This window comes from Chelonia mydas, chromosome 3 (assembly GCF_015237465.2).
Source record: "Chelonia mydas isolate rCheMyd1 chromosome 3, rCheMyd1.pri.v2, whole genome shotgun sequence".
Lineage (NCBI taxonomy): Eukaryota > Metazoa > Chordata > Testudines > Cheloniidae > Chelonia > Chelonia mydas.
In genome coordinates, this window is record NC_057851.1 from 47,357,998 (window position 1) to 47,381,200 (window position 23,203).

General features: G+C 41.2%; 1 protein-coding gene across 4 annotated transcripts in view; it reads right to left on the minus strand.

Annotated features, from left to right (window-relative positions):
- Nucleotides 1-23,203, minus strand: part of KHDRBS2 (KH RNA binding domain containing, signal transduction associated 2) — a 621,327-nt gene that overhangs the window by 285,601 nt on the left and 312,523 nt on the right. For 3 of the 4 annotated variants that reach the window (XR_006289433.1, XR_006289434.1, XM_007059891.4), the window contains exon 4: nt 13,351-13,497. The exons of the other annotated variant lie outside the window; for it this stretch is intronic. Coding sequence is in view for 1 of the 3 variants with exons in the window: in XM_007059891.4 (XP_007059953.1) it covers nt 13,351-13,497 (147 nt within the window). In the remaining 2 variants the exon portion in view is untranslated. The remainder of the gene's footprint in view (nt 1-13,350; nt 13,498-23,203) is intronic. 4 annotated transcript variants of the gene reach the window in all.

A 23,203-nucleotide genomic window follows, 5' to 3' on the forward strand; every position in this document is an offset into this window, starting at 1 on the left:
ACTGTACTGCTGTATCACACGTGATAGATACAGATTTTTCATCTCTTCACCTCTGGCTTTTTTCACCAAACAACAAATTTTATTTTCTTGTGTTATTTATGTGATGTGAACCATTAGGGTCAAACAGCACTAGACATCACAGCTGCATGTTCGTTCACAGGCTTCAGGTAGGGAAGCATCTCAGTAGTGCTTTGTCAATAAGCTAAATCATGCCTTCCTAAATCAGCACAATGATGGAGGGCAAGCTGTACTGAATATGTTCCAATTGTATTTCACTTGACACTGTAGAACAGCAGCCAGATTTTCAAAGGTATTAGGTGCATGCAACTGCATAGCTCAACTGAAATCAAGACACTACAGTGATTTACATCAACTGCAGATCTAGCCTTGCCTTTGCATTACAATTGAAAAACCTTTAACTTTCCATCTGAAAAACAGGTAGAATGGAAACTCCTTTGATGAAAATAATCTACTAATGAGAACTCTTGGGCAAATCCTGATTGAGTTACTTATGTGAACGATCCAACTGATTTCAGTGTAAGTACTCATTTAAAAAAAACCAAGACAAAATGTGATCCATTTATTTGCTGAGAGCAGTAAACAGAAACAAAGTCTTTTGAAGGGTATTTAAACAAAAAACAAGTCTAATGAAAATAGTTTTCCATGTTAATGCAAATAGTACCAGTGCACATCACTTAATCAGGACACGGTAAATTAGGAAATTTGGTTAAATGGAATGTGTCCTAGGGAGCAGAATTAAACCAAATGAGGTTTAACTGGCAAAGGACAAAGGTTAATTGGGATGATAATTCCACTTAATTGGTATGCCCACAAGCAGCTAAAGTGGTCAATGATGCTCTGACCTGAATATGTCCTTTTCTCTCCTCAAAAAAGTTGTGCCAGTGCGAGTTCAGTAAATAAAACTGCTTTAATTCCACATTTTGGCATTACAATAATGTTTAAAAGTTAACTCTCTTCAAATTGCCATCATCATATGGCACTTTTCAGAAACTAGGTGATGCTGGATTTTTCTAACCCAGTACATTTAATCTCAGAGTGAAAAAATATTACCATTAGTCTCCTATTAGTGGCAGAACTCTTTTACTTTTAATTCTTTACTAAGCCATCAGATTTGATGTTAACAAAGGAAAGAAATCTGATAAATTGTGAGAACCAGTTCTGGTACAAAATCCCCTTAATGTAAATCTTTACTTGGGATGATAAAACATCCCAAAGGGAATCCTAATTCAGAGAAAGTATGGAGGCGCACCTACAAAAGTATTATTATTAATTATTATTAGTCCTGTTTATTACTCCCTAATGGATACTTAAAACAAAAAATGTAGCCAACCGAGTATTGACAAGCCAATCAAGCTTTTGTAAGAGGTCTATATATTCCTGTCATGTGTGTTCTACCACTTCAAATGGAAAGGTATAAGGAGAAATAGCAAACCATTCACCAACTGTTTCCCAATTTAATAGGATGACATATGCATTTACTGAACTAAGGAAAAAGAACTGAATTGCATTCAACAACATGTAGTCCAAAATAATTCCTTTAAATTAGAATGTAATTAATATTATGGCAGAAGGACCCAAGCAGGTGCTCATCTAATCTGGACATGATTCAGAGACATTTTCCATTTGACACATGAAGTTACTTTTTAAAAAAATGATGTTGGTATAGAACAGTCTGTGCCATCAAATAACATAATCCTCAGTGTTCTAGTAGAAATAAGATGTCTGACCATGGGAAGAGATGAGCTCCTTGGGATGACTGATTAGCCAAGTGAAAACAAAGATCTCTTTAAGCAAACTGTAACATATCCACAGTGATTGATACACAGATGGAGATGGTTAAGCCAGGCTCTCATGTAGGTAGGCAACAGCATGACAGGGACTCATACAATTTAATAATGTGCATCATAGCAACACATTCAAAATACTGTATCAAAGCAGTCTGTCAAGCTTCCCATTGTACAAAACAAATTTCAGAGGCTTATATTGCCACTGTTTTAACTATACCTGGCTTCAATTGTAGCTCAGCACACAAGCTGTCACCTGGGATCCAGTTTTGTTTTATGGAATGGCATAAAGTTATTAACTGCCTTTCAAAACAAGGTATGAAGAGGAGTGTAAATGATCCAACACACTAGTGCTCTCTGTCTCTCACGTGTATACAGGGTGTAAACTTCAGTAATTTTTAAAAAATAGAACCAATTTAAGACATAGCACAAATCTCAATGAAAATCAAATTAAAAAAAATATTGTAAATGTAGTTCCTTTCACTGATCTTAACAGATCATTTTGAGGATAATGTTTGGGCAAGACTATACCTGCCTTACCTCAAGAATGTATAGAGCTCTTAGGTCTGTCACCAAAATCTCAGGATTTTTGATGATGCCATGACAGCAGTGGTATGGATAGGATATCCACAAGTTTTGCAGCCATTAAAATGATGCTGAAATAGATTACGGACCAAGAGAGATGGGTCTTGTCCAGGCATGCCCAAAGAAGAGAGTCCACACTGTTGTCCGTACTATCGTACGGAGAGGATGTATATGATTTAAGACATCAAATTTTTAATATTTCAATTATTTTTCAAGTTGCAGAGAGAGAAAGAGAGAGAAACTGCGATGGAGTGGTGCAGGTGGTAATAGTGCTGGAGTCATTCAAAAGGGAAATCTGAAGCTTTTCACTTTACCAGATGTGGCAGAAATTAGCAGAGAATGCAAGATCCAGCTGACACTTCCAATGACAGGTGCATTCCCCACTTTTCTCCCAGTGTATGAATTGTCTTCCATGTATCTTTTTTTTTTTACTATCTACCTGTGACTTTAAAAGCCCGTTCACTTGAATCTGTGATTCTCTGTTCTTTGTTAATAAATTTATTCTCTTCTTACTTGAAATTCATCTCAGTGCTGTGATAGTAAGTAGCATGCACCTTCTCAATTCAATCAAGTAAGCTGTTGTGCACATACTGTCTCTTTGGAGGCACCACACTTGGTAATTAGTCTGAGTTTTCAATGACAGGGGATGGACACTACAGGGGGATGCTTCTGGGAAGTTGCGGAACGGAGGTACACCAAGTGTTAATCTGCAAAGGCAAAGAAAGGGCTGGCAGAGTCCTGAGGTTTGTCTAGGGTGACTAACAGACCGGAGTGGGTGGGGGGAAGTGAACAGAGAGCTGCCACCCGGTTTAGCACCAGTATGTCTCTCTCCCCTACTAAAGGCAGGGGGGTAACTCTCACCTCCTGTCCTGGAAGTTACCCTCTCACAATCAGTTTATTTCCAGGCCTATTGCTATATTTAGTCCTATAGTCTTTCTATAACGTATTTCCTTCCCAGTCATTTTTTTGTTCACTTCAGTTCCCCTCTCCTCTCAAATGTGGGCTGATTCCCCTACCATTCCTCTGTGCTGTCTTCCCATGCCTCTCTTTATCAACTTGTTCCCTTCTTCATTTATCACTATAATTCTATCCCCTGATTCCACTCATTTCTATCTTCCCACACCAAGTTATATGGTTTTACTTCTCTTCCTTCCTTTGTCATAAGGGTCTCCAACCATGGCCAAATCATGAGTCAAAGATCATCATCAGCTTCCACCTCTCCCCTCAGCCAACAGTGCTAGCGACAAAGTGTTCTCTACAGTGTTTCGTGCTATTTCTCTAGAAGAAGGAAGCATTATACAGACCAAGAAACTTGTGCTACTCCAGCCACCAGAGAGTGAGTAAAGAGCTCCCTCTTGACACCTCTTGTATCACTCAATTTTGTCCCAGGACTTTATTTGTGAAATGAATGTTGACTTCAGGTATACATGTGTGTTTGTTCAAATTCTCCACCATGGAAACAGTCAAATCTGAGTACTGTGCTTATTTATCTAAAACACCTGGGCAACTGTGTCATGGTGGTTTGAACTGTATCACAAATCTGAGAAATAGGCAGACAGTCTACATAGTGTCAGATTCATAGATTTTAAAACCAAAAGGGACCACTAGATCATCTAGTCTAACTTGTATGGAATCATAGAATATCAGAGTTGGAAAGGACCTCAGGAGGTCATCCAGTCCAACCCCCTGCTCAAACCAGGGCCAATCCCCAATTTTTGCCCTAATCCCTAAATGGCCCCCTCAAGGATTGAACTCACAGCCCTGGGTTTAGCAGGCCAATGCTCAAAGCACTGAGCTACCCCTTGCTACCCTCCTAAGAGCTTCTAAATTTAGACAGCCACTAAATTTCATGTAGGCTATGAATATTACCTCCCTCCATTGTTAGAAACAAAGGCATTTCTTCTACTTCAGAAGCCTTCTAGACCTCTGCTGTTTACATACAAATTGTTGTACACTTCCCCTCATGAACATGAATCCTCCCCTCTGATAAGGGATATGAACAGATTCCAAATGTGTTCCCCACCCTCCCCTTACACTACCCAGTTCAGTTGAAATAATTGGCTTACTTTTTCCCCACTGTGGAAATGTGTGGGTCCCAGCTGCTCCCTGCCCCCCTCATTGAAGCAGGTGTGCAGGGTTACTGCCCTGGGAACTGCAGGGCACTAGTGGATGTGGGGCCAGCTGCAGACAGGGGCATGGGACAGGGCTAGCTGGAGGCAGGGAGTGCGGGGCTGGCTGCGGGCAGGGCAGCGGGGTGCGGGGCTGGCTGCGAGCAGGGCAGGGGGTGCGGCAGAGGCTGGCTGCAGGCAGGGCAGGGGGTGCGGCAGAGGCTGGCTGCAGGCAGGGCAGGGGGTGCGTGGAGCAGGGGTTGGCTGGATACAGGGCAGGGGGTGCGTGCGGCAGGGGCTGGCTGCGGGTAGGGCAGGGGGTGCGTGCGGCAGGGGCTGGCTGCGGGCAGGGCAGGGGGGTGCGGAGCTGGCTGCGGGCAGGGCAGGGGGGTGCGGAGCTGGCTGCGGGCAGGGGCTGGCTGCGGGCAGGGCAGGGGGTGCGGCAGGGGTTGGCTGGATACAGGGCAGGGGGTGCGTGCGGCAGGGGCTGGCTGCGGGTAGGGCAGGGGGTGTGTGCGGCAGGGGCTGGCTGCGGGAAGGGCAGGGGGTGCGTGCGGCAGGGGCTGGCTGCGGGAAGGGCAGGGGGTGCGTGCGGCAGGGGCTGGCTGCGGGAAGGGCAGGGGGTGCAGGGGTGGCTGGAGACAGGGGCTGGCTGCAGGCAGGGGGTGCGGCAGGGGCTGGCGCAGGCAGGGCAGGGGGTGCGGCAGGGGCTGGCTGCAGGCAGGGGGTGCGGGGGTGGCTGGAGACAGGGGGTGGTGCGGGCAGGGAGTGCGGGGGTGGCTGGAGGCAGGGCAGTGGGTGCGGGCAGGGTGGTGGGTACTCACGGGGAGAGCAGCTCGGAGCAGCCCGAGCAGCAGGACGCAGCCCAGGCCCAGCAGAGCAGTTGGGGACCCACCAGGCAGCAGCGGGAGCCCGAGGGCCAGGGGAGCAGCAGCAACAGGGCTTGTGCCCAGGGCCATGCGGCAGCCCACATGGCTCCTGCAGCGCAGTGCCCCCGGCCGCCAGAGGAGGAATTACATCACTTCCCGGCCGGAGCCCATCAAAGCCTCAGCGTCCCCTGCAGGGAAGCGGGTTAACAACCGGTTCGAAAACTGCTTCAAAATTTAACAACCAGTTTGCGTGAACCGGTGCGAATCAGCTGCAGCTCACCACTGCCCTTAGGCAGTACTAAGTTGCTGAAGGAATTCTGTCAACCTAGCCACTGCCTCTCAGGGAGGTGGATTAACCACAGCTATGGGAAAACCTCTCAAGTCATGGTAGTGAGTGTCCACAATGAAGTGCTACAATGATGCAAGTGTATTCAGATGAACCTGGGATCATTCTCTCCTTGTATAACTAGATACAAAAGTTATTTTTCAATATTGCCAACCCCCCACAATTTCATCTGAGGTCTCAAACTGTTTGGTGTTTTTCTTAAAGCCACAACTCCTGGAGCCATGTGATAAATGAAAGTTAAAATTCTCTTGTAAAGAAAGTTTCCAGCTCTCATTGTCTTGGAGAAAAAAATTGAAAATGTGACCCCTAGCCTCCCCAGCAGCTCTTAAGTATTCCCCAGAATCCCTACAAAGGTGAGAGCCTGGTTTACAGTTTACTTCTTTAGGGACACATGATTGCAGAAGCCGATAGACACAGGCTGAGCAAAAGGTTTTTGACTCACATCCTCTATACTTAATAGACCATTTAGAAACACAACAAAACATCCTGAACACAATGCCCCACCCTTTATCTCACCCTTCCCTTGGGAATCCTTGGGCAGGAGGGGTTCTGTTCTGCCCCATCAGGCTCCAGAAGCAGCTCCCCTCAGCATAAGATGGTAAAAATAGCCAACAAAAAAACCCAGTGTAGAGCTGCTCCTGCCCTGTTATAACCTTCCAATCTCCTCTGTCATACGACCTCCTGATTAGCCTCAACAGTTGAGCTCAGATCCCTTCCAGGTGATTTCATTGGCAGGTGAACTCTCCCCTGATAAATCAGTCCTCCTGGGTAGGAGCCAACTATTGTTTAATGTTGTTCCATTTTAATGAAGAACATTTAAATTAACAATCCATTATTGTTAGTCCTAGTTCACTCTGTATCCCAAGGGATTACAGTCCAATATGGAGGTAAAAGGACAGAGAAGGCAGACAAACCCCACATTAAAAAATGGAGTTTGCAGTCTGACAGACACATATAAAGAGCCCCCAAACATCAAAGAGTTAATAAGGTGTACATAGATACTTCAAATTGTCACAGTTCCACAGCTGATCATGGCTCATCTGACCTCTCCCGTTTCCATTATAGCTATATCTTATCACAGAGTGTACAAATCAAAACATAATGGAACATATTCTCCCCTCAGTAATTGCACAGAGGACTTGTGCAGGCAGGTGGGAGTTCTGTGCAAAAACAGAGAGAACATAGTCCTGTGAGATCAACTGCAAAATAAGACTTATCTACCTGTTATTCAAGGTTTGAAGAAGGCCAGAACAGAACACCCAAATGAGGGTTTTCAGAGCCATATGCTGGCCTCAATTCATTGTAAAATAAATTTAATATATGGTCCTTGAATCAGGTCCACAGTTTTAAACCCTTGTCAATCAGTAAACTAGTGAAGGTTGCAGACCTTTACGGTACAATGATTTGTTTAAAATTCCTATTGGATGGAGTCCCAAAACACCACCTGCTTGTTGGCTTCAACAGGAACTAGCTTTTGCAATATCCAGTACCAATACACATTTTCTGTCTGTGAGTGTGGGGTGAAATCTTAGCTAGCAAAAGTTTTAATACTATAATTGGACAAGACTGAAGATGAAAATAAAGTGCCATTAAAGGAAAAACACACTTGTTTGTTAACTTTGAATCATGTAATATATAGATCATTTTAATGCTCTCTCTACTATCCCCACATCCAGTCTGTATTGTTTTGATTTCTCTATTTTTCTCTACACTTATGTAAATATGAAGCCTCATTAAAAGCTTATGATAAATTACCAAAACATCTTTTCATGTTACTGATGCAAACAGTCAATCATTCTGAGGACAATATTCCACTTAAATTTAAAGTAAAAAAATACCATAAGTAAGATGAAAGCTCATTTGTATTCTTTATCAGGTCACTGAGTCACTATAAATAAATGGGTAAGGTTCTTCTTTAAATCCTGTAATGGAATAATAGCTATTTGGTGCCACAATTAATTATATTTTATAAACACAGTATCATAAAACAAATTAAAGATATACAGTAAACAGGGAACAAAGAGGAAATTATCTAGTGCAAGCTTTTTGAGCACATACGTTGTAACCAACCAGTTAATAACTGCTTTGTTGGTTATTATAAATCTGAAATGAAGCAGAGACAGGATAAATCTAATAACCAAGTGATAAAATGTAGTCGTTACTTGTTGGTGTGATTATTGCTACTGTAAACCAAGTTCTAAACCTTCTGACTAGTCTGTTTTTTATATCTCCCCCAATACAGCTTTTAGCAGTGCTCAAAAATGCATCACATTTCTTATAAACAAATAAGTGCAGCTCACAATGTTAAGCTGTGCAGTATTTTAATATTTAAGACAGTATTTCACCAAAGTTTTATGTTATCATGACCACATTATTCTACCACCCTCCTTGTTCTCCTAGGACAGAGATATTTTGCATGGAGGTAGAACATAAGATGGGTGATTGAAATATAGATGTGTAAATCATCACAATAATTCAAGATTAAGATAGTAGTCACTTTTGTAAGTGGTATGTACAAGAAAAATAAGCAAGCTAAATAAGGCTCCTGGCAGGACTATTATTGCAGTAAATTCTCTGCTGCTTATTTGTATTGTTTCAATAGGACCACTCACAGAGTATGATACTACTCACCATGAACAGGGGCTGCAGAATCTGGCCCATAGTTAAGGAAGTATTAGTATTTCCCTTCTTTACAGTAAATTTCTCTCTCTCACACCCCACCCCACACACCCTCATTATGTTAAACAAACATTAAGGTTGCAAAGTCAAGCACTGAAATTAGAAATGCCAGAATTAAGGTTGCTTGTGCATTATGATACTGTTTCTAATTACAAGATCACATACTAGTTTTTCCACAGTATTCCTGTCTCATCGGCTAGGTCTATACTATGAGCTAGTGGTGTGATTCCCAGCTCAGGCACATATTCTTGTGCTAGCTTGATGAGACCATGAGTTTGTATAATAGTGTGGCCACGGTAGCATGGGCAGCAGCAGGAGCACCACAATTTAGCCATGCCGAGTGCATACTCCTGGAGTTCAGGCAGGTTTGTACTCAGCGCAGCTAAGCTGTGTGGCCACCGACTGTGCTAACTGCAGCTACGCTACTATTTAAAGTCTCAGTAGCTGTAATGGAACTAACATAAGTACATGTACGTGAGCTGGAAATCACACCCCTTGCTCATTGTGTAGGCCTGTCCATTCGTTGCACAGAATAGACATGTTCGAGGGAAGAATCAGTATTGTGTGGTAGAGGAAGCTATTGCCCATAGGACTCCTGCCTAATTGGTTGCAGAAGTTGGAAGGCGTGTAATGAATGAGGCAAGAGATTGAAGAATGAGAAAGGACGGTCTCATGGATAAAGGCATTTGAATGATGCCCTGGAGCCTTGTTCTCCCAAATGGCTTGCCTGTTTTGGTTAAAATTACAAAAAAACAAACAAACATACAAAATCAGCTTGAGACAGACACCCAGCATGGAAAAATTCAGTCCAAATGGTTATAGTTTTGCAAAGTTATAAGCAACTGAAAATAGAGTCTTGCAATAGGAAGTTTCAAGCAATCTTAATAGTAGGCAGTGCTATCAGCCCCACCTACATTATAAACTCCTCCAAACCAGGGATTATTTTAACTATAAAAATTCACTCTCTGAAATTTGGCACATCTACATCATTTAGCTGCAGCTAAATTGTCATTCCAAGGTACATTGTCTATTTGTTGTTGCTGCATTGATATGCCCTGCAATATTTTATCAAGACTGAATTGCCAACAGGCAAATCGGTTGAAACTATAGTAAAGACCAGAATGATCAGACACAGATGAACACGATCTCTTGGGGAAGAGTCAACATGGCTTTTCCAAAGGGAAATCATGCCTTGCCAACCTATTAAAATTCTTTGACAGTGTCAACAAGCGTGTGGACAAGGGTGATCCAGTATATATAGCGCTTAGAAAGACTGACAAGGTCCTACAACAAAAGCCCTTAAGCAAAGTAAGCAGTGATGGGTAAGACGGAGCGTCTTCTCATGGATTTGTGTCCTATCTTTTAACTAGTTACTAAGTGTAGCAATAAATGTTCAGTTTTCGGAATGGAGAGGTAAATAGCAAGGTTTCCCCATCAATCTGTAATGTACCACTGTTCAACATATTAATAAAATTATCTGGAAACAGGGGGAAACAGTGAGCTGGCAAAATGTGCAGATTATACAAAGTTACTCAAGATAGTTAAGACCAAAGCTGACTGAAGAGTTACACAGTGATCTCACTAAACTGGATGACTGGGCAATAAAATGGCAGACAAAATTCAATGTTGATAACTGCAAAGTAATGCATATTGGCGAACACAATCCCAACTATACATACAAAATGATGGGGTCTAAATTAGCTGTTACCGCTCAAGAAAGATATTGGAGTCACTGTGCATAGTTCTCTGAACATATGCGCTCAATGTGCAGAGGCAGTCAAAAAAGCCAACAGAATGTTAGGAACCATTAGGAAAGGGATAAGTAATAAGACAGAAAATATAATGGTACTATGTAAATCCATGGTACACCCACACCTTGAATATTGCATGCAGTTCTGGTCATCCCATCTCAAAAAAAGATTCATTAGAACTGGAAAAGACAGAGAAAGGCAACAAAAGTGATTAAGGGTATGGAACAGCTTCATATGAGATGAGATTAAAAAGACAGGAACTGTTCAGTTTAGAAAAGAGATAACAAGGGGCAGATATGATAGAGGTCTATAAAACCACGAGTGATCTCAAGGAAGTGTTATTTACCCCTTCACATAAACACAAGAACTAAGGGTCACCCAATGAAGTTGATAGGCAACAAGTTTAAAACTAACACTTCTTCACACAACATACAGTCAGCCTGGGGAACTCATTGCCTGTGACTGTTGTAAAGGCCAAAAGTACAACTGGGTTAAAAAATAATTAGATATGTTTATGGAGGACAGGTCCATTTATGGCTATTAGCTAAGATGGTCAGGAACACAACCCCATGCTTTAAGTCTCCCTTAACCGCTGACTGCCAGAAGATGGGACTGGACAACAGGGGATAGATCACACAATGATTGCTCTGTTCTGTTCATTCATCTGAAGCAACTAGCGCTAGCCACTGTCAGAAGACAGGATACTGAGCTAGATTGTCCATTGGTCTGACCCATTATGACCGTACTTATATTCTTATTCAGTCCCCTTTATTGCATGATCAATCTGGAAACAAAATTTATGTTAATAAACTGTTTTCACTTCTCATGAATTTGTATCAGTACAAGAGCATGTAAAAGGTCATTTGATTTCATCATTTATATTTCCAAACTGGAAATATAGTAGTGGGATGAAAAATGACAACTTAATGGCCTGTTTCAAACATGGTATATTTTGTTGTCACACTTAGTGTGAATTCTGATTATTTAAAGCAAAATGTCTCACAGTTTGCATGTAGCCATTTTCAAGTTACTCATTTAAAAAAACCCACCATGTTCAGTGGTTGTAAAATATAAGGTTTTAAATACTGTATCCAAAAAAAAGAACAATTTAAAACAAAACAAAACAAAACAAAAAAAAGGAAACAAGAAAATAAAGTCTCTAAATGATTAGCCTATTCTGTAATCAATTTGAGTATTTGAATGTTTTTTTTAAATTTGATTTGTATTATATGGGTTCAAAATATAGTAAATGCATTGTTGCATTCTTGTTGGAAGACAGAACTTTTATTAGTATAATTTTGTATTGCTTTTGTTGTTTATTGAAAAATTTGAATCAACTCTTACTCTGTATTCATTGGATTCAGAGTAGCAGCTGTGTTAGTCTGTATTCGCAAAAAGAAAAGGAGTACTTGTGGCACCTTAGAGACTAACAAATTTATTTGAGAATAAGCTTTCATGAGCTACAGCTCACTTCATCGGATGCATTCAGTGGAAAATACAGTGTGGAGATTTATATACATAGAGAACATGAAACAATGGGTGTTACCATACACACTGTAACGAGAGTGATCACTTAAGGTGAGCTGTTACCAGCAGGAGAGCGGGGGGCGGGGGCGGAGGGAACCTTTTGTAGTGGTAATCAAGGTAATCATTTCCAGCAGTTGACAAAAACGTCTGAGGAACAGTGGGGGGTGGGGGGAATAAACATGGGGAAATAGTTTTACTTTGTGTAATGACCCATCCACTCCCAGTCTCTATTCAAGCCACAGTTAATCGTATCCAGTTTGCAAATTAATTCCAATTCAGCAGTCTCTCGTTGGCATCTGTTCCTGAATTTTTTTTGTTGAAGAATTGCAACTTTTCGGTCTGTAATCGAGTGGCCAAAGAGATTGAAGTGTTCTCCGACTGGTTTTTGAATGTTATAATTCTTGACGTCTGATTTGTGTCCATTTATTCTTTTACATAGAGACTGTCCAGTTTGACCAACATGGCAGAAGGGCATTGCTGGCACATGATGGCATATATCACATTGGTAGATGTGCAGGTGCAGATGTGCACTGTTCCTCAGATGTTCTTGTCAACTGCTGGAAATGGCCCACCTTGATTACCACTACAAAAGGTTCCCTCCGCCCCCCCCTCCCCCCCCCCCGCTCTCCTGCTGATAACAGCTCACCTTAAGTGATCACTCTCGTTACAGTGTGTATGGTAACACCCATTGTTTCATGTTCTCTATGTATATAAATCTCCACACTGTATTTTCCACTGAATGCATCCGATGAAGTGAGCTGTAGCTCAGAAAAGCTTATTCTCAAATACATTTGTTAGTCTCTAAAGTGCCACAAGTACTCCTTTTCTTTCTGTATTCATTGCATTCAACAGTATCTGTGCCCTCAGATCAGACTAGACAAAACCCAGCTTTTCTGGTATGTAGCTCATGCCACAACACTGTTGCAAAATCATCATTAATGCAGATTATATATAAAGTAAAACCTTGAATATCAAAATGTCATGCGGTACAGTGAATACATTTGGACAACTGAAATTTAAAATAGTTGCAAAGAAATTAATAGGCAAAAAGGGACATAATTCTGGTTCAGATTGCAAGGAGTTTGGGTTAGCTGAAGTAGTTCTGTATAATACAAATATAAATGAAAGTGAGTTTCCTCCATCCCTTATTTGTCCTGCTACATAGTATTCTAGAATTTTGGGGCCCCGTTTCAGAAAGCACTTAAGCACACATTGGAGTCCTTTTCTGAATAGCGATGGTTTCTGAAATTCAAGCCTGAGTTAGGATTAGTCTTCTGAACTGCAGTAATATTGGAGCTGATCAGAATTATTAGTGTAAATGCTGCCAAATAAAATGTTATTATTGTATTTTTAGTTTGCATGTAAATTCAGAATCTTTTGTATAAAGACATTTATATAAAATGTAGCACATGCGAACAATGCCAGTACAAATATACAATACTCAAGGATCTTAGAGGCATATTTCTACACTGAGGTCCATGACCTATGATCATAAAAAAACAAAACAACCATACACACAGAAGATACTTAAGGAACAATTAGTGGATTGTTGGGCATCTCATAAAATGAATCTTCAGGAGATCAAATTGTTTCCTGAACCAGGTAGGATTTAAAGAATGAATGATTTCAATGTAGCAGAACTAGAGATAATTAGAAAAAAAAATGTTCTGAGCCACTTACTGGAACAAGGAATTTTTTAATCTCTTCCAAGGCATGACTCATACGTGAATAAGCTTCCCCAGGTGGAGCAAACACTTCAATTAGAACATGAAGCTCGTCGCTCAAGTGTGAATATTTGGCTTCCCCACTTTTCCTTAGTTCTTCTTCCTGTGAAAAAGGTTATTTTTAGAAATAAGAATCTATTCATTTTGCATTGATTTAGCATTTACAGCTAATGTGACAGAAGGGCATAATCTAAGCAGACTTTCAAACGCTTTGAGAAATAAAAATCTAGAATGAGCCACTTGAAGGTTTAAAAATCACTTGAGTGTTTGAGTGATAAAAGCAGCATAATTATAATCTACAACAGATTGTAATCAGTACAGTGAAAAATGCTAAATACTTCAGAAATATTGAAATATCATTAACTCTAATGCAGAAACTGCATTAGGGAGACAGACAAGCTGTATGATCCTTCACTGTACAAAGGCTTTAAATCCACACATACTTTTACTATGGCCAGAATATTTTAAGATATGGAGATCTGAGTAATTTACTGTTCTCATCAAAACAGTGCTATAACTTTTCTGAAAATTGCATGGCATCATTCAGGAGAAGGATGTTTCAGTTGTTAAAGCTCTAGATTTGAAGTCAGGAGATCTGGGTGCTGTTCCCAGTTCTCCCATAGACATCCTGTGCAACTCTGGGCAAGTTGCTTAACCTCTCTGTGCCTCATTTTCTCCATCTGTAACATGGGGATAATAATTCTTTCCTACATCAGAGCAGTGTCGTGCGTCACAATTCAGTAGTGTTTGCGAAGTGCTTTGAGGTCCTTAGCTAGAGAGTACAATACAAGAGCAAATATCGCTACAATGCGCTCCATATAATTCACTGAAAAGATGCAAATTAATGGGCAATTTGTGATAAGGTTACCGCTTATTATGACAACATGATGGATAAGTTTGTCACTACTATAAAAATGCACTGTAAACAAATCTACTGATAAGCAATATTACAGTTGGGAAAGCAGGGACTCAGAAGAAAGGAAATTAAGAGTTAAGGCTGAAAGCTTAACTTTTAAATATATTTTTAGACAAAATCCTGCCTACTTCTGTGCTAGACAAGTATATCCCCTTTTATAGATGGAGAAACAATGATAGAAAGAGAAGTTAAGTAACGTCCCCAAAGTCACAGATTAAGTCATGGTAGCACATGGGCTGAGGAAAGTGTGCTTCACTTGAGTTAAAATGTTATATTGACATGTATGTTTTAGAAATCACATAGCAAAATTTTCTCTTTGAAGTCTTGAGGATAGATCTGCAAGCTCAGTTCATGAAAATTAATATGAACTCAGCAGTATTTAGAAGAGTGAGTTTGTTCAATTGCTGCTGAAGAAATAAAAACAAAATCAAGTTGTCAAGAGGTATATTGCCCTCATACTGGTGTTTTGGTAGGTGAAGATTATATGGCATGTTTTAATTTTTAAGGTGAGGCTCTTCTTTATTTGCATATTATTAAAAGTGAACAAAGTCTTACAGAAAGGTATGTGAGAGTCCATCATGTGATAGAATTTCTCTTACGCTAGATCAGAATTTTAGTGTCAGTGACATTAAAACTTTACCACTGAGATCCCATGTAAAAGTACACAGTCAATGAGAGTATATGAGACAGTCTGTTGTGAGATGTTACAATGAATTTCACCCATTGGAATAATTAGATATGAAGAATTTCAACAGAATTAGATTTTGCTATAACAAAACATTATGAAACCATGCAGTAATTGTTTCAAACTTCAGTCCTATTTCTCTTTGATTCACAACAAAACAAAACACAAAAATTAAGTTCTCAGACTCTTTTAGGGAAAGTTACCAACACTCTTTGGAGTTTTAAAAATGAACTGGATTCTTTTCTAATGAAGTAAAGGGAAAATGTGTCTGGATCACTAAGTTTATTATAGCTTTGCACAGGTAAAAAACAAAATGGACTAATGTATTAATAACGATTTACTGTTGCATACCTCACTCAGCAAATTTGATATGTGTTGTAGCATGGTAACATTGAGTGCTGAGAAGGATGAAACAATGGGATAAACTCAGAAACGATCTATTTGAACTCTTTATTTCAGACTCCTTCCCAGAAATTCAAAACTCACTGCCAGGCTGAGAGCCTTCTCCCAGCAGCAGCCTTTTCTCACTAGTGAATTCTCAGGAGCAGCAGGGAGAAGATAGTACTGTACATCTCCTCCAGTGGTATCATCATCAATATTTCTTGCAGGGGCATGCAGGCCAGTTTCCTGGGTTGGGGGAGAGGGAAAGTGGCTGAATTTTCAAACGCACATCCAATCCCACATCAGGGATGGATGGCAGAAGTTTATACTTCTTTGGCCGCAGGAGGAGAAATAAAAGGAGAGGAAGTCATACAGCTCAGGGAAAAACAAGGCAGAATAGGAAATCACAACTTCTGCAAGCATCACGGCAACCTTGCTTCCACATTCATTGCATGAGACTAAGTGATTCAGGATTGAGCATATCCATACATATAACCATGTAGGAGGGAAACAAAAGATGCCAAGAACAGCGGCACCACAAAGCCCAGCTGGGATAGAGGTTGTTGAATATTTTTTGCTAGGTCTATCTCATCATGATCTAGAGCAGTGTTTCCCAAACCTGGGATGCCGCTTGTTCAGGGAAAGCCCCTGGCAGGCCGGGCTGCTTTGTTTACCTGCCGCATCCACAGGTTAGGCCGATCATGGCTCCCACTGGCTGCGGTTTGCCGCTGCAGGCCAATGGGAGCTGTGGGAAGTGACGGCCGGTACGTCCCTCAGCCCACGCCACTTCCCACAGGCCCCATTGGCCTGCAGCGGCGAACCGTAGCCAGTGGGAGCTGCAACTGATTTAGTCCATAGTATTTCACCCAGGAATTGGTGTAGTGGAGGGAATTATTCTTCCCTGTTTAAATGTATGCTGTTGAGCATAATAAACTCTAGTTCAGTCACAAGTTATCTTTTGAAAAGGTGTCCAATGTCAATTTAAAGACTTCAAGTGACAATGACCATCATTTCCCTTGATAAGCTGTTGCAATGATTAATTACTGTCACTGCTAGAAATTTGCCCCTTATTTCCAATTTAAATCTTTCTGGCTTCAGTTTATGGTGCTGCAGAAGCAACTCCTAGTTAAGGTTAAAAACATTATCTAATTAATGAGTTGCAAAGTGCTTTGAAGATGAAAAGGACTATACAATTGCTACAGTAAGTAATATTAACTAAGCCGAATACCAATCCTACTCTAAGTTTTTTTTTCTTTTCTTTGTTAAAAGCCTCTTTCTGCCTGAAGTTTGTCATGTGGAGACAAATAAGATTCAGGGGGATTAATCTGAGGTTTATTGAGAAAGTCAGCTAACTTTTTTTTAAAGAGCTACATCAAAATGGCGTAGCTAGGAATTTCAGATATGGAAGAAACATAGAGCACAGGAGTAGTGTGATATGGTTGAGAATGTACCATGGGGCTTATATGCACCATGGAAATGTGAACATTTTGGAGTTTCATCAAGTCCCAAAGGAATTTATAAGTTTCTTCACCAGCTTTGTGGAGCTCATAAGTATTATGGAACTCACAGGTATCACCACCATTTTATACATGAGGAAACTCATACCAAAAGGTGGATTGACTTGTCAAAGCTATAAGAACCTACTGCACACACAAGACAGAGAAGAGCATAATGAACTATGAAAACATGCTAAGGAATGCAACAAATTGAGAAGCTGATAGAATACTTAGAGACATATAGAGACTTGGAGGCCAAGTCAAGTTTTTTGTGGAATCTTAACTCTTTTTCTATGAAATATATATAACAAAGTTCTCAAACATGTGTGCCAGAATTACAAGCCCAAATGCATACTTATGCATCTGCCTTTCAGAAGTCAGGGGAGCTCAAGGCACCTTATTTAAGTCACTACTAATTCATGTGGGGGTCCAACTTTGGCACCCAAGTCCAAGAATTTTGGCCTTGGATTTTTATTTTTTTAAGGTTTGCTTTTGTTTATAAAATGTACTCAGTTACAAAAGTCTCAAGATTCCTGTGAACCATTTCCACAACAAATGACTTTAAAAACAAAGTTAAATTAAAAATCCTCACCGCAAACAATATTTTACACACACACCCCTCCACCCCCCTACCCAGGGGTGGTATAGAAGGGAAGTGGGCTTCCTGGACACAGATCACTGAGAACACCCGGGTATCATCTCCTTGATATTTAAGTCTGGAGAACATTAGCTCAGGTACCCCAGATTACACCAATTGCCCTGTTAGTGTGCAGGAACTGAGAGCAAGGCAATCTCTCAGACATGCTTAGTTATTTAATTCACCTGGGTATCTTTCTCCTTAACTCCTGTTCACAAATAGAAAGGTCCATTTTCTGCATAGTATTCATCAAGGAATTATAAATAAATACATATTTCTTATTTATTTATTTATTTATATACATATATCTATATATCTTTGTGGGGTTTGGATGAAAGCATAGTTGAGCCCACATTTCACATTGTGGCTGGCATCTAATAAAAAACTAAACAAAAAAACCCTCTTCCTGACTATATATCAGTGATGTCCAAGCTTTTCAGTCTGAAGCCTAAGCATGTTATTTCCAAAAGGTCAAGGGGCCACAATCAATACTTTGGGGCAGATTCTGTGGCACCCTCCATTCCCTTCGTGTGAAGGCAGCACAGACAGCTCTTATACATCTAGCTCTGTGGCCTGCAGCACAGGGGTCATGTCAGGGTAAAACTGGTTGAAAGTGTTCAAAATTGGAAATTGTGTGATAAACATTTTCCCCTTTTAAAACCAGGTCCAGTCCAGGGCGGGAGGGAGAGTGGCTGGTGTGTGCTGCACTTGGCAGCTGACGTATGATCTCATGCAGGCCAGACAATTGGTGCAAGTTAACTCAACCTAGGCTAAATTAGGCTGAAGCCTAGAGAGCCATAACTAGGGTGACCATATTTCCCTAAACTGAAAATGGGACATGCAGGGCTGGTGCGAGCCACCTCGTGTCACTGCTTGTCCACCATGAACATTTCTCCATGTCCCACAATTGAGCCAAGTAGCAGAGATGGGGGCTGTGGGAAGAGGAATGAGTATCGGCTGGGATCTGGGCAGCAAAACAGGGTGAGTACTTTGGAGCTCAGAGCCAGGTGGTGAAGCTATTGACTATGAGCCAGCTAGTGGGACATGCCAGAATAGCAAGGGGCAGGAAGGAGATTCCAGGTAGCAGGAGGGACCAAGTTGACTGCAAAGAACAGCCCTGGAAGATGGGGGAAGGCCGCAATGCAGGGGCACCATTTCAGATTTTGGTATCGGGAGGGGGAAGAGGAGCGAGCAATAGGGGAGCATGTGTGGTCACTCTCGGCCAGTGGTACAAAACTCAGGGAGGGGGCAGGTGCCTCCCCACCACCCTCCCTAAATGGCACCCCTGCAGGGATTTGGCAGAAGTGGGTGACTAGAGCCAGACAGGTCTTGGTGGAGAGGGACTGGAAAGTGCTCCAGGGACTGGACCCAAAGGACGGTAGGTGGGGAGGACATGAGGCCAGGGTGGGGGCTCCGGGGCAGCTTGCTATGCTTGCTGCCCCAACACCAGCGGATTCTGTGGGACCCGGTCAGTCACTTACCAGCCGGGTGGCGCAGTAGGCTCCATGGCCCACGAGCCATGGCTCCATGGTCTGGCTGGAAAAGAGTTTGAATTAGGGCCTTGACTGCCCTGCCCTGTGATTGGGGTGTCACATGCTCACGCTGCAGCCCATCGCTCCCTGATTGGAGGGACATGGCATAGCAGAGACATCGGCCAGTCTCCTGTCCCGCTTCACCCCCCTCTCCCCAAATGTTGCTGCTCACCCTCCCTGAATGTTCCTCTGTCCTGACCACCCCCCACTTTTTTAATCAGTTGGAAAAAGCTAATGGGACAAATGGCTAGTTTTGCCAAAAAAAGTTGGAACATCAGTGACAGGTCTTAAAAAGGGGACTGTCCCAGCCAAAACTGGATATTTGGTCAATGTAGCCATAACTGGTTGTTGGTTCTCCACATGTCCTCCTTTTACCAAGCTACCACAGGTGGCTATGTAGCAGAGGGGAGCTGTTTTTCGTTAGGCGCTCTCCCAGGCTCAGGCAGAGCCAATAAAGCTCCCATCCTGCTCTCCTTGGGGACCCTGTAGCCTAGCAAGTCAGTCTCCTCCTTCCTCCTCATACCAATGAGGCTGATTCAAGCACTTCAGTTTAAAAATGGCAGGGCATGGAATAGCTCAAAGAACACATTTTCAATTCTTAAACAATTGCAAGTTCAATCACAGTTTAGATCTTCAAGGACCACAAGCGGCCTGAGAGAGAAGATTGGACACCACTGCTATATTAGCTTTGCAAGATTCTTGTTTAAAAAATACAATTTACCCGACAAGTTCACCCAATATTATACTGCACATAGTAAACTAAAAGTTTCTGTTCCATTTTAGCTCCAGACAAACTTCTGTCTCAGTCACCACTGCAAAACGTGTTCCATATAGATGAGGGCCCTCCAAGCATGGGAAGGTAAACGAAGTTTCAGTCCAACAGAATAAAGAACTGTGGAAGAGTATTGTTGCTGCACATTGCCAGTAGCTCTAAAACACTGGAACTTTTTAAAAAAAGTGAGACCCTGAAAACAAAGGAACAGCTCTGTAACAAAGTCCTGCCCTCTGTCAATACATTGGAATTATATATGGAAAAGATTGAAGTATACGTATAAAAAAAGGAGAGTAGCATTTTCTTTGAATTTGGCAAATACACGTATTTAATTTCTATAGGAAAAATAAAATGTGGCAAGGGAAAAGACATCCCAGATATTAAAGATCATGCGTCTACTAATTTTGCATGTGAAATCATCTCACATTTTATTGGTGCTAATGAGGCCCATAAAACAGACAGACAAACAAAAAAAGACAAACTTCCCATAACCCCATTACTGAATGTATTGTGCTTCATTTGGTGTACAATAAAGGCAAAGTGATTTCTGGAAAATACAGGATGCAAGGTCCAGACTTAGTTGGTATCTCCACATTCAAATAATTCACCAGCTCATGCCAGATATTCAGTGACAAAACAGAAACAAACAAAAATCTATTAAAAGCTATGAAAGGACAAATTTAAGAAATTATTTTAAAAAACCAAAACAATACACTTAAGTGTCCTTTGGAAAGTTAAGGGTCCTAGACTAGAGCGTTAAAAAGAACTAATTTATGCTTTCACTAGTGTAGTGCAGGACCCACAGATTCAGGTAACGTTAAATGTTAGGAACATGTTAACAACTTGTTCCACTTTTCTTAGACTCTGACCACTAAATTCACATTGACTTCGACTGCCTTTGAATCAGGTCATACACTGTTTAACCTGATTTCAAACTTGTATTAAATGCACTCATCTCTCTCCAGCTATATTTACTTATATCAAGAATAGACAAGTTCTCTTGTCTTTAACAAACTTGTTAATATCTTTTTCAGATGTTTAAAAGCTAGTCTCCTGCTTGATTAGGACCACAAACAGTCCCACAGAAGGCTAGAAGTTACTGCTAATAAGCTAGATAACAGTCCTAAAGCAATTAATGAAACTGCCAATTATTTATGATCAGAATTCATCTTGAAAATTAGTAGTAATAAACAGACATAATTTTACATTAGACATATTAGGAGACCCTGTAGATTAAAAAACAAAACAAAATAGAATATTTCATTGTTGTCAAACGTAATTGTGATGGCTCTTCGGTACCCAAGGCTGAGTCATCTTGTTACCCCCTGCCTCCAGCATGAGGAAGACTTACATGTGCTTAACTGGGTAGCAGCTCCCTGACATCACCAGCCTGTTAGCCACCCAAGCACTCTCCTCTAGGCTATGCCAGCCCTTACTTTGCCTTTCAGGTTAACAGTAGGTGTACCCCAGATCCCAAACCTTTTTGTACTGTTCCCCTATATCAGTGTTTCCCAAACTTGGGATGCCACTTGTTCATGGAAAGCCCCTGGCAGGCCGTGCCGGTTTGTTTACCTGCCGCGGCCGCAGGTTCAGCCGATCACAGCTCCCACTGGTTGCAGTTCGCTGCTGTAGGCCAATGGGGGCTGTGGGAAGCTGTGCGGGCCGAGGGAAATAATGCCCTATAGTGTTCAGAAGTTTGGGTCCACATATCTATTCAGGGGACATCATCATAGGGCCTAATCACATCAGCCACACTATCAGAGGCTCGTTCACCTGCGCATCTACCAATGTGATATATGCCATCATGTGCCAGCAATGCCCCTCTGCCATATACATTGGCCAAACTGGACAGTCTCTACGTAAAAGAATAAATGGACACAAATCAGACGTCAGGAATTATAATATACAAAAACCAGTCGGAGAACACTTCAATCTCTTTGGTCACTCGATTACAGACCTAAAAGTGGCAATTCTTCAACAAAAAAACTTCAAAAGCAGACTCCAAAGAGAGACTGCTGAATTGGAATTAATTTGCAAACTAGATACAATTAACTTAGGCTTGAATAAAGACTGGGAGTGGATGTGTCATTACACAAAGTAAAACTATTTCCCCATGTTTATTTTCCCACTTACTGTTCTTGTCAACTGCTGGAAATGGCCCACCTTGATTATCACTACAAAAGGTTTCCCCCCATCACTTCCCCCCCGCTCTCCTGCTGGTAATAGCTCACCTTTCCTGATCACTCTTGTTACACTCTGTATGGTAACACCCATTCTTTCATGTTCTCTGTGTATATAAAATCTCCCCACTATATTTTCCACTGTATGCATCCGATGAAGTGAGCTGTAGCTCACGAAAGCTTATGCTCAAATAAATTTGTTAGTATCTAAGGTGCCACAAGTACTCCTTTTCTTTTTGCAGATACAGACTAACATGGCTGTTACTCTAAAAGCTGCCCTGTAGTGTTCAGCCCCTTATCCACTGAACAGTCACAGAAATACCAGGTCTGCTGTCCCAAAGGAACAGTGAATACATCCATCCTGAGTTCAACCATAAAAGTTGGTTTCTTGCTTAATACCACAAGACAGATATATGTAGGGGGAAAACCAGAATGACTTTATTATCAAAGATTCGAGACTCAAGAAATAATGAGTAAAGATAATTGAAACAAAAAAGGTAACATATAAAACAAAGTCATAATACTCTTTCTAAAGACTAAATTTTACTGTTTAACCTCTTGTCTAAAGAAGCCTTATTTCACCAAGGCTGGTTCAGATTCATTTTCATACATGTAAATACACTGCCTGTTTACTTCCTAGGTGCAGGATGACAGGATGTCTTCTCAGTTCCCCAAATATAGTCCAGCAAGCCTTTGAAGATTTTTGCAAGATAAGGTTCTCTGCCCCTGCTGTGTGCACTTCATTGTTGGCTTCATATCTGTTGACTTCATATGTAATTGTGTCCCAATTGTGTTAGCTTACAGTGCTTAATTTACATACCGACAGAGAGCCAGACATAAGTGTCTTTTGTCTGACAGGAAACCTGTATCACAGCAGAGGTGGAGAAACAGAATCCAAGAGCATATTTTCAGTATATATATTCACACGCACATACACACGTAACTCCTTATGTAGTAGATGTACATATATTTTCCAACAATATTAATGAGCAGTGTTACTTTGGCTTTCATTTAAGACCTCACATGAGATTCTTTGATGTACCAGAATGTACATACCAGAATCAGGATATTCTTCAACCCCCTTGCCAGTTGGCACTGAGGGGTTTGGGGTCACAATAGCTATAATCTGTCTTCTTTAAGAATCAATACATACTACCCAAAAACAATAGACCTGAATTACTTGAAATACAAAACAGCTTTTCCAAAATGC